General features: G+C 43.4%; 1 protein-coding gene across 8 annotated transcripts in view; it reads left to right on the top strand.

Moving 5' to 3' along the window:
• Nucleotides 1-22,024, top strand: part of PFKFB3 (6-phosphofructo-2-kinase/fructose-2,6-biphosphatase 3) — a 376,565-nt gene that overhangs the window by 166,131 nt on the left and 188,410 nt on the right. For 3 of the 8 annotated variants that reach the window (XR_011646627.1, XM_071210082.1, XM_071210078.1), the window contains exon 15: nucleotides 7,506-7,671. Coding sequence is in view for 7 of the 8 variants with exons in the window: in XM_071210082.1 (XP_071066183.1) it covers nucleotides 7,506-7,637 (132 nt within the window). In the remaining variant the exon portion in view is untranslated. Of the gene's footprint in view, nucleotides 1-7,505; nucleotides 10,187-10,916; nucleotides 12,567-22,024 lie in introns of those variants that run through there. The other 5 variants (XM_071210079.1, XM_071210077.1, XM_071210083.1 and 2 more) reach the window with 3 other exon arrangements.

Raw genomic sequence — 22,024 nt, 5'->3', positions numbered from 1 at the left:
GAATGAAAGCAAGACAGGCTGCCTGATTGAGAATATGCGTTGGTCTTCATGTCATTGGGACCGAGACTTTCAATGGGTTAACTCGCTGAGATTTTAGGATTTAAAAAAAATTTTCAAGTAGCCAGCATTGCTTTAGTGAATAGAGGAGGAGTTCATTTTGAATTTGGGGCTCTACAGAAAGAGTTCCATCTAGTTGTGAGTGATACTTAGAAATATTGTCTTTCTTCTGAGCATCCACATGTCCAGCTGAAAATTTGGCATGTTACTAAAGAAGGGGATATCAGATTTTGAGATATTGCTGGTGGTATCATCCACAGAGGCTGAAACAGTTCTTTGATGCTTCAAACAGGTTACACTTTTCTATTTTCCATTGTTTTCTTCCCCTCCAAGTAGACCAGGGATTCTTAACAAGGGGCCTGTGAACTTGAATTTAAGTTAAACAAAACAAAACAAAACCAGAACATTATTCTTATGGGGATGTGTTGGTGCGGTGTGATATATTTATTAAATAATACATAGTACAGTGTGAACTTAGTAAGGGGTCCATGGTTTTCACCTGACTGGCAAAGGGGTCTGTGGAGCAAAAAGGTTAAAATAGACCAAGTAAGCCTGAAAATCTCTTGAGACAGGGCTTTCTTTCACATTATTTAATGAAAATTATAATTGTAAATTTTGAGATATGCATGGATGTTTCCTTACTCTCCCTTACCACGTTATTGTATGGTATTCCAAGTTTCTCCTTCTAGAACTAGATCCATTGCCTTACCTGGAAGGCAAATGCAGCTGAGACCAATAGATTTTTGAAGCAGATTTTAAAACAAGGCATGGCCCTGAAAGCTGTGGAGATTAAAAATAGCAAGTTTTTCTGAGCCCCAAGATGAAAAGCCAGGAGAGTCAGGATTTTTTGTTTGGTGGTTCTGGGGCCCAGGACCCTTTCTGTGGGAAGCTGGCGCTCAACCACCGAGCCTCACTGGCTCCCCTGGGTTTTTTTTTTGTTGTTGTTTGTTTGTTTGCCTTTTTGTTTTTAGGAGGCACCAGGAACTGAATCTGGGACCTCCCATGTGGGAAGCAGGCGCCCAAGTGCTTGAGCCACATCTGCTCCCAGAGCCTGAATTTTGTAACGTAAATGACAACAGAGATGGTTGTCTGATGATGTAAGATCAGTTTGCCTGTTAGAAAGAGAGAGATGGTGGAACAGTAGGGGGTATTGGAAAATAATTGGAAACGACCAGATTAAGGGTCTGAGCCAGGTTTCTCCTCTTTGGGTCTAATCCTCAAGAGGGAGGATGAGAAGAGCCCTCCGTTGGCTCTCAGATTTTACCGGCATGAAATGCCCGTGCGGGTGGGAGGCCTTGCGTTTCCCTGGTGCCCCTCGCAGGGTCTCGTGCGGGGCGTCTGGCTGGGATCTGAATTTCACAGCTGCTCTCACGATGGTGGTAGGACCACTGCCCTAGGTAGAGGAGGGGGACTCCAGGGCAGTGAGGCTCGTGCCCTGCTTTCTGGGATGTGGTTCCAGAGAATACAGGTCTCCCTCCAGACCCTCCTTCCAGCAAGGCCCCTGCCCTGGAGCCTCAGGGGCCTGGCGAGCGGCCGCGGCAAGGGCCAGCGACAGCCTTGCAGAGTCCCCCCTGGGGCCCGCACCGGGCGGGAGGACCTGTGGAATTTTCCCATCGGGGTGCAGGGGACGTCCAAGAGAGGGCTGGCCCTGGAGGTGCATTGGCACGCACTGTGAGCTAGAGGTCGGCGCGGCTGTGACAGCAGCCACAGAGGTGGTGACCCCAGGCTTAGGCCATCATCTAAACTCCAGGGAGACCGGCCGAGACCAGATGTCTCCCTCCAGGCTCAGGCACCAGGCGAGCCGCCTTGGCCCTTGCGCCACTTCCAGGAAGGTGGGGATGAGAAAGCGAGGGGGAGAATCCTACAATAACCAAGGATTTACCCAGAAGATAAGGAGAAGCAAATCCAGAGGTGAGCGGCTCGCCTCCCCTCGGCCAGATTGTTTCATTCTGCCACCAACGAAATCAGGAGCCAAGTTACATTCAGGTAGAAAACAATACAGCAAGTTCCATTTTCTTCTTATCTGAATTTTTGGTGAAGAAATGTAGACCTTCCCCACGTGGGGCTTTATCTGGACGCTCTGTGAGGTGGTTAACTGCCCCCGCCTGGGCCCCCTGTGTCCCTCCTGAGCTGTTTTGTCTGTCTGAGCCGCGCTACGCCGTGCCCGTGGCCTCGGTGGAGCAGGTGGTGGTGGTCGAGGGCATACGACAGGGGACAGAAAGCAGAAAAGAATTTCCTTGGCTTCGGCTTTTCAAAAGTCCTGAGGGGAGGGGGAAGGAAAAATAGATGTAATACAGGGGCATTTTCGGGACTTGGGAATTGTCCTGAATGACATTGCAATGATAGTTATAGGCCATTATATATCTTGTCATAACTTACAAAATTGCGCGGGAGAGAGTGTAAACTACAATGTAAATTCTAATCCAGGCTTAGGGTGGTGATGAAGGATGCTGTTAATGTGGGAAACCGGGGGAGAGGTAGGGAGCGGGGCACACGGGAATCCCCTATATATATATATATTTTAAGATTTATTTTATTTATTTGTTTATTTCTCTCCCCTACTCCCCCCGCCCCGGTTGTCTGTTCTCTGTGTCTATTTGCTGTGTCTTCTTCTTTGTGCACTTCTGTTGTTGTCAGTGGCATGGGAATCTGTGTTTCTTTTTGTTGCATTATCTTGCTGTGTCAGCTCTCCGTGTGTGCGGCGCCATTCCTGGGCAAGCTGCACTTTCTTTCGCGCTAGGCGGCTCTCCTTATGGGGTGCACTCCTTGTGCATGGGGCTCCCCTACGCGGGGGACACCCCTGCGTGGCAGGGCACTCCTTGCACGCATCAGCACTGCGCATGGGTCAGCTCCACACGGGTCAAGGAGGCCCAGGGTTTGAACTGTGGACCTCCCATGTGGTAGACAGACGCCCTAACCACTGGGCCAAGTCCGCTTCCCCCCTATATTTTTTATATAACATTTACGTAATCTAAGTATCCTTTTTTAAAAAGTGTGTATACATATATATATGGACTTACATATATATCTGTAAGTCCATGTCCTTAGGGAAATGGCAAGGAAGCCTGGACATATTGCAAGGCAACAGGCTCCCCCACTCCACCTCCATCCCTTCTGACTAAAATTTGTTCCATGGGCTGAGAAAGGAGGGCAGATGGTGGACAAGCCGGGAGAGAAGCAACGCAGGGAACTGGGCTCTGTGCGCAATGACGGGTTAGAGTCTTGGGAGATGTGGCAGCTCAGGGAGGGAATGGTTGAGCCTTCCAGCCTGGCCTGGGGTAGGGAGCATGGCCCAATTCCAAAAGGTTCCTGTGATCCTTCAGGCCACAGAAGCAGCAGCCCTTACACAGAAGCTGGGGAGTTGCTGCTTGGTCTGTGGGCCCCTGAACAAGGGCTACGTCTGCGGCCGACTGCCAGAGACCACGAGTGGGGACAGTGGTGAAATGGACATCCGGTGAAGGCCGGATGGAGGGAAGAGCAAACAGAAGGCTGTCCTCCCACCCTGCTGCCCATGTCTTGGCATGGCCCACCTTCCCTCTCTATTAGAGACATCACCCAGGAAGATGGGAGCCCCACCTTACCCAAGGTTAGAAAATCAAGCCGATTTAGAAACACATGGGCGTTTTTCTTTGAAATACACTGGGTTTGTGGACTGAGATTTGTACCCAGTATAGGCTGAAGACTGCAAGAATTGTGGGAAGCTTCTTGCAAGCTTTTCAAATCAGAATGAATGGGAACTCCCAGACCTACTCTACAGGAACCTGGGGCAAAGGGGCGATCAAAGCCTGGACCTCACGTGCCCCATGGCAAAGCTGGAGAGGAAACAGGAACCCAAACTTGTGGCGGGATCTGTCTCCGCTGCCAACCTGGCATGCCCGGATCTAGTTGGGAAGTGGATATTTTTGGGTGCCTGACCACTTCCTCTTGGGTCCCAGCTGAGCACAAACTGGGTTTCAAAGCTTGGCTGAGTGCTGGGTTAGTGGCCCAGCGACCCCTTTGGTGTCCTTTCGCAGTGATTGAGGTGCACAGGGACTGGGTCCTTCACAGGAGAAATTATTTGGTGCAGATGCCTGGGGGAACATACGGGAAAACGTGGAGCGTGCTACTTGTACCCTAGGTGGGACGCGGAGGGTGTGTGAACTGCAGGGAGGGAGTAAGGAAAAGATGAAAAGGCTGCATTCACAGAGCACTTTGCATGACCCAAGGACAGGAGCAGTGCAGCCTAGAGGCCCAGGTGACGAAGCTCAACTTGGAATCTGTCCTTCCTATTCTGGGCAGGTACCTTGTGCATCAGGTGCAGCGTGTGTATGTGTGTGTGGGGAGGTGGGGGGTCTTGAGGCAAGCAGTGAAGGCAAGCAGAAATTGGCTGCAGGGGCTGTGGCAAGAGCAGAGCGCAAGCAGACCCGTCTCTGAGCACATTGAACTCCTGGGGCCTCATCTCATGGGTGTTTGCCTTTGAGCAGGATGTTATGATGGAGGAAGAATAGTTCTTCTGTGATGGCACTTGGGCGTGTCAAGTGGGCAGGAGAATACTTTTGAGTAGGAAGATCTTCCTTCTCACCATTTCCCACGAGCGTCCTCTGTCATGACAGTGGGTGTTCGTAGCTCCACTACAGGCAGGTTCCATGAGTCCCAGTTTTGAGGCATGAGCACCTAAAGGCTGATGCCTCTTTCTTCTGCTGACAACTTCCCAGGGGCCGAGGTCTCTTCATCTCTCTGGAATGTGGGTGAGCGAACAAATTGGATGTGCAAACTGAAGTGGTTTTTATTAAGTGGCCTGGTGCCATGAGTCTCTATGTTCTCTTTATTTAAGGAACTTACCAGAACAGAAATCAGAAAGGGAGAAGGAGAGTTCTTGGCTGGAAGGCTATGTATCTTGTTAATCCAGCTCGATCTTTTGGACAAAAGTTAAAAAGAAAAGGTGGGGCGCACTCTGTGACCCAGCCCAGAGAGGTGCAGGCTTAGCCCAGCCAAACACACTTGTCCTACAGTTCATTTCTGAGCTCTGGACTGCCCCTGTTGGGGTAACTGCTACAGAATGTCCCTGGGTGGTATGCCTGGAATCTGGTTCAGGAAAGGGAAGTGGGAGAACAAGAGAGACTATGTCCTCTTGTTCTAGAAGTACTTTCTTGGTCTTCAGTGGCGTTCTCAAAAGGCCAGACCACAATCTTGGGAACATTTCCACTGGGAATGGTCCTGAACAAATTAAATGGTCTTACAGATGGATTTCTCCAGTGTACCCCAAAGCAGATGCTTCCTGAAGGCGTCCCCGTATCTGCTGGTGCCAAAAAAATATAAAAAATAAAAAGACGCGGCATTTGGTGGCTGAGTGGTGCTGAGCATTTTGAAGAATTTATTGTGCTGTACCATTTGACTCTTTGTGTAATGCCTTTTTTCCTACCCGATTCTGAGCTCTTGAGGGACGTGTCTCATTTATCTCCATATTCGTCACCGAGTCTAGAAACCCATGCTAATGCATACTGATTTCATTTTTCTCTGATAAAGTGAAAGAACCCAGATGATACCTATTGCTTCCTCTTTAGCCTGACATCATTGAGGCTTTTAAATTCAATTCCCCCCAGTGCTCTTCTGTAGGACTGTAGGTATGGTCTCAAGAGTACTATGGTTGGCTGAGGAAACCAGGTGAAAGGCCACCACCCAGGGTGGGTGTCGACGGCTCACATTACCAGGGGAGACACGTCAGTTGCAAACCTACAGGGATGCATTCTGCGTGTAATATTCAGAAACGGTGTGTTTCAGTGATGATTGTGTTGCTGCTCTAGATGAACCAGCTCTTGCTCTTGCTGTTGTCCTCACTCAGAGGTAGGTAGGATTCATGCTCACATGTCTACACCTCTGCCCCCTTTCTCCCTGTCGAGGATTTGTAGACAGGTGTGAGTCAGCTAGCCAAAGAGGGTGGCACTTCCACAGTGAGGACAGAGAACACGTGTGTGTTTAGCACATGGAGCCCAAGTGGCCCCGGGGAGGTGACGGAGCTGAGTCACCCGGCAGTGACTCAAAGGCGCTCAGAAGTGAGCACCTTTCCCCAGTATTGATCTTTCACGGGGATATGCTGTTAGTGCCCATCGGTTAAAGTAAGGAAAAGATAATTTACTGGCTTCCTTCTTCTCTTTTCCTTGACTTGGCTACTTCTGTTCCTTAACCAGGAATTGCTCAACATCACCTTCTCTGTGGGAACCTCTTTAATGTAACATTTTTTGTGCCTATGTATCTTCAAAAAATACAATAAAAAATAAATGCTAAAAAAAAAAAAAAAGAAAAACGAACATGAAAAAATAAAATAAAATAAAACATTAAAAAAAAAAAAGAAAAGAATTTACCCAGTTTTACAGGCCCTTGTTGTTTCTTCCTTGGCCTGGAATCCCAGCCCCTACCTGGCTTCCCTGACTCATTTCTACCCTTATTTTAAAGCTCAGCACAGGCAGCTCCTCCTTTTTCTGGCAAAGCTAAAACCTAAAAATGCACCTCTTGCAGCTCTTGTCACATTACTTTACAGTTCTCTGTTTCTTTGGCCTTCCGCATCACACTTCCTGAGCATCATAAGGCATGAATTTTGACTTTTCTATGCTTGTATTCCAAGAGCTTAGCAAACTGTATGTCTATAATACGCAATAAAACTTTTTTTAGTTGCGGAGAAAGCAATGTAAAACCCAAGTTAAGTCTCACCAAGGTTGACTAGTAAGGCCACGTAAAATTTCTCTAGCTTATCAGAATTCCCACTCAGTTGGAGTTGGCACCTGTCTTAGCTTACCTGTCTGCTGTGATAAAGACCACACAATGGGTTGACTTAAACAATGGGAATTTATTGGCTCATGGTTTTGAGGCTAGAAGTCCCAAATTGAGGCATCAGCAAGGTGGTCCTTTCTCCCCAAAGTCTGTAACATTCTGGCACTGGCTGCTGGCCATCCTTGGGGTTCTTTGGTTTGTGTCCTGGCCTCACGAGGGTCTCTTCTTTTCCTTCCGGGTTCCTGCTGAATTCTGGCTTTCTCTGACTATGTCTGGGTTTCCTCTAGTTATAAAGACCTCCAGTAATCTGGATTAAAGCCCACCCTCTTTCAGTTGGGCCAACCTTAATTAAAATAACATCATCAAAGACCCTATTTACAGTGGATTCACACCCACAGGAATGCAGGTTATGATTAAGAACATGTCTAAATTGGGGTACATAATTCAATCAGCCACAGCCCTTAGTGGCTCTGTTTTCTGTGCCTTGTTTGCCTCTTCATGTAGAGTGTAAGCCACTTCAGGACAGAATCCATGCCATATATATATACACATAGTTTTTTTTGAGGTACTGGAGCTGGGGATTGAACTTGGGACCTTGTATGGGGGAGCCAGTGCTCAACGCCCGAGCCACATCGGTTATCTTGAGTTGGTTTCTTTGCTTGTTTGTTTTGCTTATTGTTTGTTTTTTTGTTGTTGTTTAGGAGGCACCAGGAATTGAACCTAGGATCTCCCATGTGCGAAGTGGGTGCTTGAGTCACATCTACTCCTTTGATGCCTTATACTTTTTTCACATCCTCTACTGCCTCCCTTACAGCACACAAGCTATGCAGTAGATCTTTCTGCCTTTCAAGACTGAACTCTTCAAAGGTGAGACTGTATCTTATTCTTTCCTTCCTCCATCATTTAACACTGTAATCAATAATAAATATTGCCTGATGGCATGAGAAGTAGAATCTAGAAACATGGCAGGCTCAGTGAAAGTTTATTCTTATCCACGACATTGACTCCAATGTTCCCAGGCAGTGTTCTTTCTCTGTACATATGTTACTACTTACTAGCACATATTACCTTGAAAAGTCAAATCTTGCTTTTCCAGAGAGCAATGTACCAATATCTTTTTCCCTTGCCCTGCCTTCATCAACTCCAGTGGCCACTGTCTCCACATCAATGACATAGTTTCTTCCATTGCTAGAATCATAATAATTCTATAGTAGAATACCAGTAAGTCCACTCTAGATCATATTTTATTCCCCAATCCTGAGGACTCTGGGATGGTGATGCCCATTCCACCTCTTAATTGCTTAGGGGGCTTCGATCCCACATGGCTGATGGATGGGACTCTCCTGCTTGCAGTTGTAGACCCTCTTAGTTCTCTGGTGTGGTGGTTGTCTATCCTCACCTCCTTGTTACCTGACCTGGATAAGTCCAGTGAACTGGAGAGTAGGTGTCGCAACTCCCCTGAAGCTCAGGGCCCAGCTGGCACATGGACAGCCCAGAGCTTCAAGTCTCCTGGAAATACACCAACCCCAGTGCCACCAACCCCAGCGCCAACCACAGGTTCAATAGAAGGGACAGAAGCCTTGGTTTCTTGAGGGGATTATGCCTTAGGCAGTAGAGAGAAGCTATTGTCTTCCAGAGAAGGGAAATTACTCAGGATTAGGAATGGGACAAGAATCTACGTGACCCATGAAGAGAGGTCCCTGTTCTTCCCTCCTTGGTGATATCCAGAAATTGGGGAAGACTGTCCAGAGGAGTGGCTATCCTGGTGGATTATGGAGGCTGGATCCCAGCAAATGAAGTTACCGTCTTGTCAAAGACTCTTAGGCCTACACCCACCATGGAAGCCACAGATGGCCAGATTTCAAGGACCCATGTATGTGTGAACAAAGAGCACAGCAGTGACAGCCAGTGGGGTCAGGAGAAGAATGTCTTGCTCTGTGTGCCTTTTTATAACCTTGGTGAAGGTGTCAAAGAGGAGGAAGCATCCACAGCAGACTTTTCGTTATCTTCATAGAATGGTGACTTGGACTTTGATTTAAGGAAATAAAGTATGTGCGATGACTTAAGCAAACTCAGTTTGTGAGACTAAGATTAATAGCTAGGACATCTGTAAGGCTTCTAGCACAGTTCCCGGATGTTTAAGGGATTTGATAAAGGTCATTGCCCTTCACCCTTACTTACCGATAATGGACCTTGCAGATCATTTGAGCTATATCCTTAAAAAAATACTGAGTGTTAATCAAAATCGCTTTTTAGAAATTGCCTTGTTTTAAGTGCACCAGGGAAGCATATCGCTTCTTGAAGTGATGAATCCTTGTTTAAAGAGAATTGTGTCATCTGGATTATCAGATACTGTTTGCTTTATGCAGTAACCAGTAGACTAAGGAAAGCTTCCCTTTATGTTATTTGAAAAGCCCTGATTGATGTAACTGTGAGTGACAGCCTGATCCAGTGGGGGCAGAAGCCTGTTTTAAAGAAAGGTTCACCTTGAGGGTCTTGTGTGGGAATTGTCATGTATAATAGAGGCAAATCTTAAAGGAAACAGAGTTCTCATTTGTCATAATCTTTCTATCTTGATAAGTGAAGTCATGTTTCAAATCACGCCTTAGATTAGAGCGAATGCCAGGAAAGGGGAAGCCACGCTATTCCAGTACAAAGAACTGGTCTGAGTGTCTCGGGGTTTACTATCTTCTCCAATGCATGATTAATGACTGGTCAACCTCACAATTTCCTAATGGCACAGGTTAGTGATTGTAGTATCACTTCGTCTTATCAGCTTCCCAATGAAGGGAGGCAGAGAAGTGTGCTAATTTGATTGTGTAGGCAAAGCTAATGTACTTGTGATTTTGACACGTGTCTCCCTTTCAGGTAGAAAGCAAAAGCCAAAAAATACATACGTATTTTGGTTTTTTAAAGTGATCCTCCTTGAATTTTGAATAGAGAAAATCATCTTCGAAGCCCAGAAAAAAATCTTGGACTGTTAGAAGGGATTTTGGGTATCACATCACTCCATTACCTTTTTTATGGTTGAGGAGGAAGCTCCAGGTGGGATGTGATATTGTGACATTTCCTAGGTAACAGAGAAACAGAATTCAGGCCTCTGAGCAGCTCCTCCAGTGCATGCTGATAAAATGAAGTGCGTGAATGGCTTTATAAAGCACAAATATTTTTTCAACTACTTGCTAATTATTAGGTTTACCCTCCCCGCTCCAGCTTAATGTCTTTTAGGATTTGTGGGCTGTTATAATTTTACAAGATTATCAAATACATTATGTATTGTATAGGCAACACATCAGTTCATTTACAAAGCTAGTGGAAACCTGATGCAAAAAAATGATATAAAAGTCTACATTGGTTTTCTTTATAAGTAGAGAAATGAAAATTCTAAAGAAAATATGAAAAATGGTATAATACAGTAATATGCCACTGTGATCAAGTAGGGTTGATCCAAAGACTGCAATGATGGTTTAATATTTAAAATGATTAAGTTAATTATCATGTTACTGGGTCAAATAAAACAAGCACATGATGATGTCAATAAATGATATCATGGCATTTATTCACTTTTCATTATTTTATAAAATAAAATGCTAAGAAAATGAAATAAGTGATTGAAGTGAGTTCTAGCCAGTAGAATGGGAGCAGAAGTGATGCTTCCCTTTCTGGACTTTTAAGATACAGGTGTGCTCTACACTCTCTTCTTCAGCGCTGCTGGCTGGGTTCAAATGACAGTGAGGATTCTAGCATAAGGCAGAGCCACAGGGTGGGAGGATGCTGAGTCCCTCAATTACCATGTGGGAAACCTGTCAACAAAGAGTACTGGTTTTGATCTGTTTTATAAGCAAGAAGTAAACCTATGTTGCATTTGAGACATTAATATTTTTGGCTAATGTGTTACCACAGCTTAGTTTTCCTTAACAAAATTTTTTTGGTCTCTCTAGGCTGCATTCTTTAGCATTTCTTCGAGCTTTCATTCTAGTCTACTAATTTTCTCTCTCTTTTTTTCCCTTCCCCTTCCCTTTTCCTGCCCCACTGTTTTTGCTGTCTGTGTCCATTCGCTATGTGATCTTCTGTATCTATTTCTCTTTTCTCGTCTCGTCCTTCTCCACTAGGATTCACCAGGGTTCTATCCTGGGGACCTCTGATGTGGAGAGAGGTTCCCTGTCACTTGTGCCACCTCAGTTCCTGGCCTCTGCTGTGCTTCACCTTGACTCTCCCCTTCATCTCTCTTTTGTTGCATCATCATCCTGCTGCGTGACTCAATTGCACGGGTGGTGGCTCACCATGCGGCACTCGGCTCACTACGTGGGCACTTGGCTAGCCATGTGGACCCCCACATGGGCACTTGGCTCACCACATGGGTACTCAGTTCGCCACGCGGGCACTGGCTCACCATGCAGGCACGCTTTCTCTTCTTTTTCACAAGGATGCCCCAGGGATTGAACCCAGGTCCTCCTATATGGTACGTAGAGGCCTTATCACTTGAGCCACATCCGCTTCCCCTAATTTTCTCTTTAGCTCTATATAATATGGTCTTTAATCTCTCAAAAATTTTTTGTGTGTAAATCATAATATGTTTTTAAATTTATGGAATTTGTGGGTTTTTTCCTTTCAAATATCCTTGACTGTTCCTTATAGTATCTTTTTCTTTGTTCTTATTATCAAGCTTCTCATTTATTTCTTCAAGTTTAGTAAGCATAATTTAAAAAATATTTTGTTATCAGTTAATTCCAATATTTAGGTAGTATTGGTAAATCTGATTCTGCTTCTGTGTTTTTTTCTTACTTTCACACATAATACTTTGCTTTCTTTTCTGTTTAGAACTTGTTTTACTGTGAGCTATTAATTTTCCTGGTTGCTTTTAACTATAAGACTTCTATGAGGCCTGGGCTAAATGTGTATCCCTTCAGAAAATATTTGTTTCTGCAAATTGTCTAGGATATGCTCCCACCTTTGACCACTTGAAGCGTGAATATACAAATCAGTCTTTCAGAATGCATACATAATGTGAACTCAAACTGAAAATATGCCTGGAATTTGGCTTGTGGCTATAACTTCTTATAGATTTTTTTTTCTCCACACAAGCAGGTTTTCCTGTCTTTTCTTTGTATGCAGTGCATTAATTTCTCATTCCCCTTTTCCTGATAGTCCTCCCTTTGGGGACCCAGCTTTCTGTGGTGGTCTCCCCATCTTGAGCATGCCCTAAGCTTTATCTCCTGCCCCTGTGCCCTCTGCACTTTTCAAAGCAGAAGCTCAGGGTACAAGCTGGCTTTGGAGTTACTTTACTGCTCAGAGAGGCATTTGAAAACATCTGTTGGGAAGCAGATGTGGCTCAAGCAATTTGGCTCCCGTCTACCATATAGGACATCCAGGGTTTGATGCCAGGGTCTCCTGGTGAGGGCAGGCTGGTCCATGTGGCGAGCTGGCCCACGCGGAGTGCTGGCCTGCGTGGAGTCCTGACCCACACAGGAGTGCTGGCCCACGTGGAGAGCTAACTCAGCAAGATGATGCAACAAAAAGAGACACAGGGAAGAGTAATAAGAGCCGCAGCAGATCAGGGAGCTGAGTGGTGCAAGAGAATGATCTCCTCTCTCCCACTCTGGAAGTTCCCAGGATTGGTTCTCAGAGCTGCCTAATGAGAAGACAAGCAGACACAGAAGAACACACAGTGAATGGACACAGAGAGCAGACAATGGGGGGGGGGGGGGGGTTAGGGGGGAGAAATAAATAAATAAATAAAATAAAAACATTTGTGGAATGTTTTACCTAGCATTTCATTTATTTTCACTGAGAGGGACTTGGACGGTATTTAGTCTTCTATACAACTGCAAATCCTATGTACGCAGCTTACCTACGGGTTCGCGCAGCCAGGTGACAGCGATGATGCGGTGGGTGGACCAGCTCAGGTCAACGGGTAGCTGAGGTCGGCTTTGCTTTTCCAAAATGTAACAAGTTACCTTACATATTTTACCGAAACAGCAGAGCAATAACCCACAAAGAAATAAACAAAACAAGAAATAAACAAAAACTCAGAAAACTGAATTAAAATTTAAGTGAAGAGGGAGGAGGTAATACTTTTACCCCTACCACAGAGCCTCTTTCAGTTCAATAATTATTTTCCAGGATTTCTCACAAGGAAGTTCTGGTCTGAGGCCCTGCAGAGGAGAGCAGGACTTGGGGGCTGGCCAAAGACGGGGACTTGGAGCAACATGTAGGATAACTAAGTTGCAGAACAATAAGCAGTGTCAGGGCAACTTTCTCAGACCTTTAGGAGGCAGGTGGCTACCGGGGTGGCCCTAGAGCAGGGGTTCTTAACCTTTTTTGCTCGACAGACCCCTTTGCCAGTCAGGTGAAAACCACGGACCCCTTACTAAGTCCACACTATACTGTGTGTTATTTAATAAATATGTAACCCCTGCACCAACACGTCCCCACAAGAATAACTTTTTTTTTGAATTTCAATTCAAGCTCCCAGACCCCTGGTTAAGAACTCCTGCCCCAAAGAAAGGAAAATTTCAGTGTCCTGAGAAGGAGTTAAGTCTATAGAGTGGCTTTAAATGGCAGGTATGAGCTTTTTTTTTTTTTTCTGGTGCCACAATTACGTAATTGCACCTTGGTTGAGATAGCTGTTTGTATAATCCACACTGAGAGCCTGGAGGTCCATAATCTGGCCTCAGAGCCTGACTGGTGATGAAAGTCCTTGCAAATGCTTTCTGTGGAAAAAACTATTGCAGCTGTAGTATCATTATTTATTTTGGATGCCACTGACTTCAAACGAAGCCTTTTTCAGTACCCTTGACAAGCCTCTTTAAAACTTTCAGAAAAGAAAACAACTTCATTAATAAACATCATGGTAATTAGAAAAAGATCAGTTTTTAAAAAAAATATTATAAAAGGGCGCTTTATTGTAAGGAAAATGGAAAAGTAAACCAATTCGGCAAATAATATAACTGGCATTTACAGCCTTGATCAGAGTTCTTAATTAAACAAGTATTTGTTTGGTGTTCATTGAATAGTTAACAATCAGCTTATGCAACAAAATAGATCGTTTGAGAAAGTGAATAAAGTTAAGAATCCAGAATGATGAACCAGGAATTTTGGGTTCTTTGTGTTTGTTCTTGTTTAACGGAAATGGCTTTTAAAATGAAGTCCAGAGTAAAATAGAGAACAAATAATCGTGTATACAGCTATCAATCCCTTCAAGAAAGTTTTGCAAAAATGTTTAACAGGGCTCTAAAACGTGGCTGAAGTTATACCTTTACGTACTTCATGTAACTTCTTATATATACATTATCCAATTAACATATTCTAACCACGTTTCATATATAAGTGGGGTTATAAATATTCTCTAGAAAGACCACACTAGCCTATTACATCAGGTTTTTGAAACTTGTTTCCCAAAATGAAATTGTTCATTTAAAAGCAAACAGCTGGTGAGAATTAATAGCTCTAGACATTGGTGTCATGTGGGCCTAGAAATCACGTAAGAGTATATTGCTCTGAATAGACTTAAATTCATCCTATGTAGCAGAATTATTTAATAAGCAACCAATTATCAATGAAAATTATCAATGATGTTCAAGTCAAGTTCACTCTGCACTTACGATTCTATATTAAAGCAAATGTCGAAGGCTGGAGGATGTTCCAGATGGTGGCAGATCAAGGAGCTCCAAGAGTCAACTTGCCCTGTGGTGCAGTTTGTAATCACCCAGAGCTGCCCAAATCACCTGTTTGGGGGAGTCCAGGAGACTAGACGAGCATCCTGCAACACCCTTGGAGGAATGGAGGGAGGAGACTGGCCATCTGCAGACATTTGTGGATAGAGCACTCCACGCCACAGGGGACGGAGCCCATGCCCCACTTGCGGCACAAGATGCCTCCACAGCTATTCCCTGGCTGGAGTTGGAAGTTCCATTTCCCAAAAATGGGGAGGTAGGAGACGGTTGGGCACTGACTTCAGCTACTGATTAGTAAATTCAGCTGGCTAAAGTCCAGTCCTAAGAACAGCTTAAGTTTTAATCTGTCCGAGTTGGAAAGAGGCTGGTAGCCTCCATTTTAGCTCTGCTCCCAGCATGAGGGGGAACAGGAATGATTGAAAATCACAGTGATGATAGGGACTGGCTTCTTTCCACCCAGGTGGCTAGCCAGGCTGTCCTAGCCCCACCTCCAGGAGGGAGGAAGCTGAGGGGACCCACACCAGCCTCTCCAGGCAACTGTGGTCTTTTTCAACCTGCACAGACTAGATTGTTGAACACCTGTGGCTCCATCTCTGATAGGATAAGAAGGGGGATGGTGTTTCCCTAGCTTCTCTGGGCAACTGCAGGTGCTTTCAGCCTGCATGAACAAGATTGTTGCACACTTCTGTGGCTCCATCCGCACCCCTCCCAGGGAAGGAGGGGGCCAGTGTTTCATCAGTCTATCTGGGTAACTGCAGTTAGTTTTGACCAGCATGGCTTAGTTTGTTGCCCACACCTGTGTCTCCATCCCTGCCCAAGGCAGGGGAAAAAGGAGCATGGAGCATCATCAATTCCTCTGGACAACTACAGATGATCTTGGCCTGCATGCCTTGGATTACTGCACATGGCTCTGGTTCCATCCTTACTCCTGGCAGGGGAGAAAGGTGGGAGAAGCTTCGTCAGTTACTGGAGAAATGCAGGCGGCTTCAGCCTCTATGGCTTAAATTGCCAAGTGCATCCTCAGCTCCTATTATGCAACCAGCAATGGAGAAAGGTCAAGGAAAAGATAAAAAAGAGCTGAAAAAAAAAAAGTCTCAGATTGACTAAACACAAACCAGTATAAAGTTCCAAATTAAGTTGGGCCAGGTATCAAAGAGGTGCTGTAGCACAAAGCCAATCAAATAGAAAGCCCTATCCTAAAGGGAGAAACTGATACCAGAATAAATCCATCTAATAAATGAGATGCTGGGATATGAACAAAAATTTACAATCCATTGTGGGAGAATAGCTTGAATTTGAATGTGGCAACCTGGCTTGAAGTTTAAACATTTCCATAATGCAGATAACAAGTGTGAGCTTAGGAACACCAGCCTTGACTAGATGGAACACTGTCTGGTCAGCACGAAAATTGTTTGCATGTGGAGATGTTTGAACTTTGTTATCGCCTGCTCCCTAGCATTGCCGGTGCTGCAGCTTTAATAACAAGCAGCATTCAAAGTAAACATAGATAACTAGTGCTTTGTAATTTCTAATAAATACAATGTAGAAACTAGGGTCGAGGCTCTCAGTTCCAGAAACTGTTGAGTCCCCTGGTCCTATCTTTATTTTCTCTCTTGTGTCCTTTTATTTCTTCAGTTCTGCATCACCTTCCCTTAGTGCAAACCTATTGCTGAGCTGGTTTCAGCAATCTATACCAAGAAACAGGAAGATATTGCCCAAAGGAACAAACTAAGGCTCCAGATAACATAAAGGTGTTGAGATAACTAATCATAGATGTTCAAACAAATCTCATTAATAATTTGATGCAATGGCTAAAGAGATTAAGGATATTAAGAAGGCACTGGGTGAGCACAAAGAAGAATTTGAAATCAAACATAGAAAAAATAGCATATCTTATGGGAATGAAAGGCACAATAAATGGAATTAAAAATACACTGGAGGCATATAACAGCAGATTTGAAGAGGTAGAAGAAAGGATCACCGAGCTGCAAGAGAGGGTCTCCAAAATCAAACTTTCATATGAAAGAACAGATAAAGAAAAGAATGGATAAAATTGAACAGGGTCTTGGAAAAGTAAATGATGGCAATAGATGTGCAAACTTGTTTGTCATGGGTGTCTCAGAAGGAGAAGAGAAGGGAAAAAGGACAGAAGAAATATTTGAGGAAATACAATGAAAATTTCCCAAATCCTACTGAAGGGCTAGATTAGCTATGTCTAGGAAGCAGAACATACTCCCATCCCAATAAATCTGAATAGACCAACTCCAAGACATACTAATCAGAATATCAAATGCCAAAGATAAAGAGAGAATCCTGAGATCAGCAAGAGAAAAGCAATTTGTCACATACAAGGGATGCCCCCTAACAGTAAGTGCTAATTTCTCATCATGGGGGCAAGAAGGCAATGGTATAATATATTTAAGATAGTGAAAGAGAAAAATTGCCAGCCAAGAATCTCATAATGAGGGCAAGTTTAGAATATTCACAGATAAACAGAAATTGAGAGAGTTTGTAACTAAGAGACCAGCTTTGCAGGAAATACTAAAGGAAGTGCTACAGCCTGAAAATAAAAGACAGGAGAGAGAAGCTTGGAAGAGAGTTTAGAAATGAGGATTATATCAGTAAAAGTAACTAAAAGTGTTAAAAGAGTAGTGAAAATAAGATATGATAGGTAAAACCCAAAGGTCAAAATGGGTGAAGTAAAACCTACCTTTTCAGTAATAACATTGAGTTCTAATGGATTAAACTCCCTAATCAAAAGACACAGACTAGCAGAATGGATAAGAAAATATGAACTGTCTATATGTTGCCTACAAGAGGCTCAGAAATGAGAACAGGGACAATACTACTGACTCCATAGAAATAAAAGGGATCATAGGATGATACTATGAGCAACTGTGTGCCAACAAACTAGAAAATGTAGATGAAATGGAAAAATTCCTAGAAACATACAAACAACCTACATTGACCCTGGAAGAAATAGAAGACCTCAACAAACCAATTACAAGTAAAGAGATTGAAACAGTTATCAAATAAATCCCCCAAAGAAAATCCCCAGATCAAATGGCTTCAGTCGATCTGGGCATCTATAGCATGCCAATGGGAAAACAGATGTTCCAGGTTCCTGAAACGTCCTCTGTCATCTGCTGCGACGTGCCTTCCAACAACCACCTGGTCATCATGGGGTCTGTGGACAGTGTTTTGGTGTACCAGATCACATACTGAGGGGCCTCACCTCATCCTTACTTGCACTGCAGCCACAATGGGGTTATGTGTGTCCCATCACTGGGGGGGGGGGGGGCGATGGTGGAGGGGGTGGTTGGTGGGGAGAGAATTTTTGTGTGTGGACATGTAAGGTTTGGCCAGCTGGTTTGCCGATTCTGATCCTCGTCACATGTGTAATAATGCTTCTACCAAGCATTCAAAGAAAAGAAAACCAATCAGCATAATACACCACATTAATAAATCAAAGAAGAAAAATCACATGATCATTTCAATGATGCAGGAAAGGCATTTGACAAAATACAGCATCCTTTCTTGATAAAAGTACTCCAAAAGGTAGGAATTGAAAGAAACTTTCTCAACATGATATAGGGCATTCATGAAAAACACAAAGCTAACATTGTACTCAATGGGGAAAGACTGAAAGCTTTCCTGTTGAGATCAGGAATAAGACAAGGATGCCCATTGTCATTACTATTGTTCAACATAGTGCTAGAGGTTCTAACTAGAGCAATCAGGCAAGAAAAAGAAATAAAATGCATCCAGATTGGAAAAGAAGAAGTAAAACTTTTGCTATTTGCAGATGATATGATCCTATACCTAGAAAGTCCCAAAAAACTACAACAAAGCTATCAGAGCTAATAAATGAGTTCAGCAGCGTGGCAAGATACAAGAATAATATGCAAAAATGAGAATTGTCTCTATACAGTAGTGTAGCAGTTTGATTATTTATGAATTCCAAAAAGAGATATTGGATTATGTTTGTAAATTGGTCTGTTCCTCTGGGCATATTAAATTGGACTGCATTCAGAGGTTTCACTTTTACTTGATTAAACAATGATTAAGCCTTTGATTGAGTCATGTCAGTAGGATGTCAAGTCCTCATCCCTGGGTGGGTGGGGGCTCACAGAGAGAATGTCAAGGCAGAGAAGTTAGTTGGAGTTTTTTATATTGGAGCCTTAGGAAGTAAACACACAAAGAAGCAGATACATAAGGGAGGAGAGAATGTTCCAATAGACATGGGAGAGGTCCCAGGAAGAGAAATGAGCTGTTCACCTGTGAGTTTAGAACTGGCCTTGTGGAGAGAGCAGAGCAGCTGAGCTCAGAGAGAAATGAGTCCTGGTAGGGAGAAGAGACTTATCCCAGCCTGGGACTGATAATACTGTAAGAAACTGGGACCACAGAGTCTTAAGAGGAAGAGAAAGCCTGAATCCTCACAGACACTGGCAGCCATCATGCCCCAATATGTGGCAACAGACTTGATGGGAGAAGTAACTTGCACTTTATGGCCTGGTACCTGTAAGCTTCTACCCCAAATAAATACCCTTTATAAAGTCAACAGATTTCCAGTATTTTGCATCAGCACCCCTTTGGATGGTTAATACAACTAGTAATGAGCAATCTAAGGAGAAATTCAGGGGAAAAAAATTGCATTCACAATAGCAACTAAAAGAATCAAGTATTTAGGAAATAACTTAACCAAAGATGTAAAGCACTTGTATTCAGAAAACCATTATACAATGCTAAAAGAAATAAAAGAGATCTAAATAAATGGATGAACATACCATGTTCATGAATTGGAAAACTAACTATTAAGGCGTCAGTTCTACCCAAATTGATATACAGATGCAATGCAATCCTGACAAAAATTCCAACAGCCTTTTAAAAATAAATGGAAAACCCAATTATCAAATTTATTTAGAGGGTAAGGGGCCCTGAGTAGCCAGAAATAGCTTTAAAAAGGAAGAACAAGGTTGGTGAACTCCCACTTTCCAACTTTAAATCGTATCACCTAGCTACAATTCTAAAAACAGCATGATACTGGCATAATGATAGACATATACACCAATGGAACCAAACTGATGGGTCAGAAACAGACCCTCACATATATGGTCAAGTGATTTTTGACAAGGCTTTGAAGCCCACCTGACTGGAGCAGAACAGTCTATCTAAAAAATGGTGCTGGGAGAACAGGATATTCATATCCAAAAGAAAGAGGACCTCTATCTCACACCTATGTAAAAATCAACTCAAAATGGATCAAAGACCTAAATATAAAAGCTAGAACCATAAACCTTCTAGAACAAAATGCAGGGGGAAATGGATTTGGCTCGACGGATAGAGCATCCGCCTACCACATGGGAGGTCCAGGGTTCAAACCCAGGGCCTCCTGACCCGTGTGGTGAGCTGGCCTATGGACTGCACTAATGAGCTCAAGGAGTGCTGTGCCACACAGGGGTGTCCCCCGTGTAGTGGAGCCCCACATGCAAGGAGTGCACCCTGTAAGGAGTGCCCCATGGTAGAAAAGTGCAGCCTGCCCACAAGTGATGCCGCACACACGGAGAGCTGATGCAGCAAGATGACACAACAAAAAGAAACACAGATTCCTGGTGCCGCTGACAAGAATACAAGCAGACACAGAAGAATACACAGCAAATGGACACAGAGAGCAGACACCTGGGGGGGGAGGGGAAGGGGAAAGAAATAAAAAATAAGTCTTAAAGAAAAAAAAAGAAAATGTAGGGAAACATCTTCAAGACCTGGTGGTAGGTGGTGGTTTCTTAAACCTTACACCAAAATCATGAGCAATGAAATAAAAAATGGATAAATGGGACTTCCTCAAACTTAAACACTTTTAGGCTTCAAAGGACTTTGTCAAGAAAGTGAAAGGAAGCCCACTCAATGGGAGAAAATATTTGGCAACCACATATCCAATAAGAGTTTGACTTCCATGCTATATAAAGAGATCATTCAATTCAACAACAAAAGAGCAATCATCCCAACTTAGAAATGGGAAAAAGACTTAAATAGACATTTCTCCAAAGAGGAAATACAAATGGCCAAAAGACACATGAAAAAATGTTCAATATCACTAGCTATTAGGGAAATTCAAATCAAAACTACAATGAGATATTATTCTGATATCACAGAATGGCCATTATTTAAAAAAAACACAACAGAAAACAACAAGTGCTAGAGAAGACGTGGAGAAATAGGAATAATCCTTCACTGTTGATGGGAATGTAGAATGGTATAGCCTCTGCAGAAGACGGCATTATTCACGATTGCCAAAAGATGGAAACAACCCAAGGGTCCATCAACCAATGAATGAATAAACAAAATGTGGTATATACATACAAAGGAATACTATGCTGCAGTAAGGAGAAATGAAATTGGGACACATATGATAACATGGATGAATCTTGAGGACATTATGGCGAGTGAAATAAGCCAGACACAGAAGTACAAATATTGTATGGGTCTCACTAATATAAACTAAATATGAAGAATAAACACATCGAGGTTAAAACCTAGAGTATAGGTTACTAGGAGACAGGATGAGGGCTGAGAAGGGGTACAGATTCTTAATGTACAAAGAATTATTTTTAAAAAAGATTTATTTATTTTACTATTACTTTTTATTGTTTATTTATCCCCCCCCCCCCTTTGTGGCTTGCTTACTGTCTGCTCTCTGTGTCCATTCACTGAGCATTCTTTTGTGTCTGCTTGTCTCCCTTGGTTGCGTCATGTTGCTGTGCCAGCTCTCCGCAGGCATGGGCCATCCGCTCTCCATGGGCGCAGACCAGCCTGCCTTCACAAGGAAGCCCTGGCACGTGAACCCAGGGCCTCGCATATGGTAGACGGGAGCCCAACTGATTGAGCCACAGACGCTTCCCTGTATGTAGAACTTTTAATTAGCTTGACTGTAAAAGTGTGGAAATGGATAGAGTTGATGGTAACACATTATAGTGAGTATAACTAACATGGCTAGTTTATAAATGAGATTACAGCTGAAAGGCGTGGCATAGGGATGTAAATATCAATTGAAAGAAAGCTAGAGAATAATATAGGGACTGAGTAACTTAGTGAACCCAGAGGTGGATGAGTATTGTGGTTAATAGTACAAATGCAAGAATGTTCTATGAACTAGAACAAATGTACATCACTATTACAAGGTGCTAAGAATATAGGGATGCATGGGAAAAGTGCAATTACGTAACTTATGGATGATAGTTAACAGCAATATTGTAATATTCTTGCTTCAATGTCAAAGAAGGTACTATATCAAACACTAAAGGTTCATCATAGGGGGGTATGGGATTTTATCTTCTGGATAGGGAAAATGTTCAAAGGTTTACTAAGGGGATGACAGCACAGCTCTGATAAAAATGAGAGCCAATGACTGTGCACTTGGGATAGATTATGCAAGGCATGGGGTGGTATAACACAGTGAGCCATGTGGTGGAATGTGGACTGTAGTTAACAGTGCGAATATGAGAATGTTCTCTCATGAACTGTGAAAAATGTACAATATTAATACA

Source organism: Dasypus novemcinctus, chromosome 20 (assembly GCF_030445035.2).
Source record: "Dasypus novemcinctus isolate mDasNov1 chromosome 20, mDasNov1.1.hap2, whole genome shotgun sequence".
Classification (NCBI taxonomy): Eukaryota; Metazoa; Chordata; class Mammalia; order Cingulata; family Dasypodidae; genus Dasypus; species Dasypus novemcinctus.
Note: the sequence above shows the minus strand (reverse complement) of the source record. Positions and strands in the feature narration are given on the sequence as shown.